General features: G+C 42.3%; 1 protein-coding gene across 1 annotated transcript; it reads right to left on the bottom strand.

The window, feature by feature from the left end:
* Window positions 1-4: 4 nt before the first annotated feature.
* Window positions 5-3,495, bottom strand: LOC100550282 (L-lactate dehydrogenase A chain-like; the record flags this gene model as incomplete). The annotated part of the gene is made up of 5 exons (XM_010711069.3): window positions 3,480-3,495; window positions 2,522-2,656; window positions 1,630-1,747; window positions 832-1,005; window positions 5-225 (listed from the first exon to the last, which is right to left on the bottom strand). Coding segments are annotated over exons 2-5 (639 nt in total), but the record flags the coding sequence as incomplete, so codon positions are not given.
* Window positions 3,496-3,501: the final 6 nt, after the last annotated feature.

Raw genomic sequence — 3,501 nt, 5'->3', positions numbered from 1 at the left:
AAAAAAAAAAATATGAGAAGAAGCTGTGTAACAGCCACATTTTGCCCTTACCACTGGAGTCTCCATGCTCTCCAACAATCCACCCGTGGCAGCTCAGAGGATGGATGCCCAGCCTTTCTCCCATGAGGTGACGGAAACGGGCTGAGTCCAGGTTGCAGCCACTACCAATAACACGGTGTTTAGGAAAGCCACTGATCTTCCAGGCCACATAGGTCAAAATATCCACTGTAAGTAGAACAGGGAGGATAAGTGCCAATCACGAGCAGTCTGATATCTGGGGTAGTATCTTCTGCTTTTCTGTAGGGATTTTATGTGCATGCCAGGTGGCATAGAGAGTAAAGTAATGCTCATCACCAAGCCCAGCAGTGGGCTAACATGAGGATTGTTTTAAATGCAAAATTAAGAGGCTGCTGATGCTATGCATAATTACCAGTGCTCCCTACTTTCTCCTGTGCTGAACTGGCAGCCCAAAGTTGGAGGGAGCCTAATTTTTTTCTTGAAGAATCAATTTGCTGTGTGTGGAGAAGGAAGATGACACTTCTTGTGACACGCTCAGTTGGCATAGCTACTTTGCTAAAACCTATGCTTGCCTATATATATATAGCCTATATATATATATAGATAGATAGATAGATAGATATAGATATATATATATTATATATAGGCTATATATATATATAAAATATTATATATTATTATATAATATATATATAATATTAATTAATATATTAAATAATAAATATCATATAGATAGATAGATATACTGACACCACTATACTGAAGAAAATACTATTCTATACCAAACCTCTTGATAAGCAACACGAAACAAACCTGGGTTTGAGACAATCAGCAGCTTGCAATGAGGACTGTATTTCACAACGTTGGGAATGATGAATTTGAAGATATTGACGTTGCGTTGGACCAAGTTAAGACGGCTCTCTCCTTCTTGCTGACGGGCACCAGCAGTGACAATGACCAGCTTGGAGTGTGCAGTCACGCTGTAATCTGAAAACAAAAGGCAGCGTGTCAAAAGTGACCACTTTCTATCAATAGTTCAGGAGTCCAGTTGCTTTTAGCATTGATATCTAAAACTCTCAAGCTTGAGGGTTGTTTTTTTGCTTCTATAAAAAGTTTATCACTGCAAGTGGCAACCTTAAAAGCACATTCAAGTCTTACTAAGCAGAACTGGACCAACAATATTTCATCAGTTGCACAGGAGGAGAAGGCTGCACTGTTCTCATCATCTACCTGTGGATGCTGGAGCCACATAATTACTAGGGTGTGCGATGGCTATTACTTGCCCTGGTCAAGCTACCGTTAAGCTTCGAGCCATCCACCATTTATAGCTGACAGATAACCAACAAAGGATTCAGAAGCTAACTGCCTGTGAAAGGAAATTCTTAGAGGTCCATGAGTACTTAAATTTATTTTTCTGTACTGTAAGTACTAGTTGGACCAACCTTAAAAAGATGCATGAAATTGTGTCATCTGAATACTGTTTCTATAGGAATAGAAATGAAGTTATCATCCCTCATGATTAGGATGACAGGACAAGTGCTAGACGTGGATGGCCGGTTTGATGTCGCTATTGACTAGAAATAGGTGACTCCATTGGAACCAACTACTTGCCTTTGCCAGATGTAATCTTTGGTGTTCTGAGAAAGAGGCTGCCATGCTGGAGATCAAGCATTTCTCCTTTCAGCTTGTCTTCCACAACATCAACAAGGGTAAGTTCATCTGCCAAGTCCTGTGTGAGACCAGCATCAAAGAGTTCCGTTTATTACAAATTGAGTTATTTACTCAGAGAAAACTGTGAGGTTACAATTCTTTTATGAGTAGCAATCCATTTAAGCAATTGAATTCACCAACATCACTTAATTTCCTCTCAGATTGGGTATTTAAATTAGTCTCCTGGGATATCCACTTGAGTTAGTTGTATACCTTTCATATCTACATTCTATGTCAAAGAGTTGGACAATTTAGCAGGACAGTGATGAAGAATAACTTAATAGTTGTTCAAAAGCAACCTACTTTGCAATTAAGTAAAACAAGCCTGGTGTTGCCACAGTATTTTTAATGTAATAATGCAGTGTGGAAGACAACTCGGACTGCCTTGGACCACTTTTTCCAATTCACTCTGCAAAGAACTTTTCCATTACTTACTCTTCTCAGCTTCAGACAAAATGACTCCTCAGTTCTTACTCTTTCCTTATGCCTAGAATGTTAGATGGCTTCTGCTTAGGAGAGCATCTGGAAGTTAGCCAATGGTAAATACAGCTCCTAAGTCAGAGCATATTGTGTCTGATACTGGAGAAAACATGGTTTAGAAGAACTACAAGCCATTGACGGGAAATTGCTGGAATTTGCTGCTTCTTTTCAGGTTCAAGTAAAGGAATTACAACCAAAAGGTCATTGTACATGCTAGCTCAATTAGTCTAGTAAGGAAGATTACTTCTTATCCCACTCCTTGAGGTTTCAGGTAGTCTGAATTGCATTGCTTCATCCCCATCTTGACACTTACCTTCATCAGGATGCTGATGGCACAAGCCATTCCAACTGCACCCACACCAACCACGCTGATCTTATTGTGGGCATGAGGATGCTCCTCTTTGTGGACATTGTGGATGAGATGATCCTTGAGAGACATGGTGCACAGCTGGAAAAAAAAAAAAAAAAAGCAGAACATTATTTCTGCAGGCTTTGGAGCTTCCAGACACTGGAATACACACAACAAGCAGATGGTAAAATAAGATGGTAAAAGATAATAAGAAAATGTGTCTAATTACATGCCTAAGGTGTCTGGCAATAAGACCAAACGGTTAAAAGCTGAATTGCTGTTGCCAATCCACTGTTTCAGATTGTTCCCACAAACACAGCCTGAGAAGTATTGATTATATAGCTGGATGGCTCTCCAGCAGCATTAGCAGAATGCTCTAAGCTATCATCCATGTTACGTGTAGGTAAAGGAAGCCATTTTAGTGCTTCTACAGACAGCACAGCCTACCAACCTCCAGTCCCACTGCCCTGAAAAACCGGTACTCTATGTCTCAAGCCTTTTCAGAGCTGAAGTTACACAACACCTTCACAAGGCCTTCGCAGAAATGCTGTGCTCCTCAAAGACTACTTTATGGGTTTGTTTCCAAGCAGAACCTTCATCCTGTGCTAAGGCACCTTTCTCCTCACGTCCCTGGAACATAATATTCCCGAGTACAGCTACCAGCTCTTCCAGCCTCAATTTTATTTAATTTTTTTTTAAGCCATCGACGTGGTTAGACGGGCCGTAACCTGCACGTGCCAAGCTCTCCTTTCCCAGCAGGGCACGCAGGCACTCGGGCAGCGAGGAGAGGAATCGCAGCTGTGCTCGGCGGTGCCGGCGCGGCTCGAGTCCTCGCGCGGGAGCCAGCGGCCACCGCACCTTCCCCGGAGCGGCTCCCCTCCCTCACCTCTCCCCCTCAGCGAACGCCCCAGCCGGCACCTACCCGGTGTCTTTCACTCGCAGCG

The sequence above is a fragment of the Meleagris gallopavo genome, chromosome 5 (genome assembly GCF_000146605.3).
Source record: "Meleagris gallopavo isolate NT-WF06-2002-E0010 breed Aviagen turkey brand Nicholas breeding stock chromosome 5, Turkey_5.1, whole genome shotgun sequence".
In the NCBI taxonomy this organism is placed as follows: Eukaryota; Metazoa; Chordata; class Aves; order Galliformes; family Phasianidae; genus Meleagris; species Meleagris gallopavo.
This window is presented reverse-complemented; position numbering and strand designations above follow the sequence as displayed.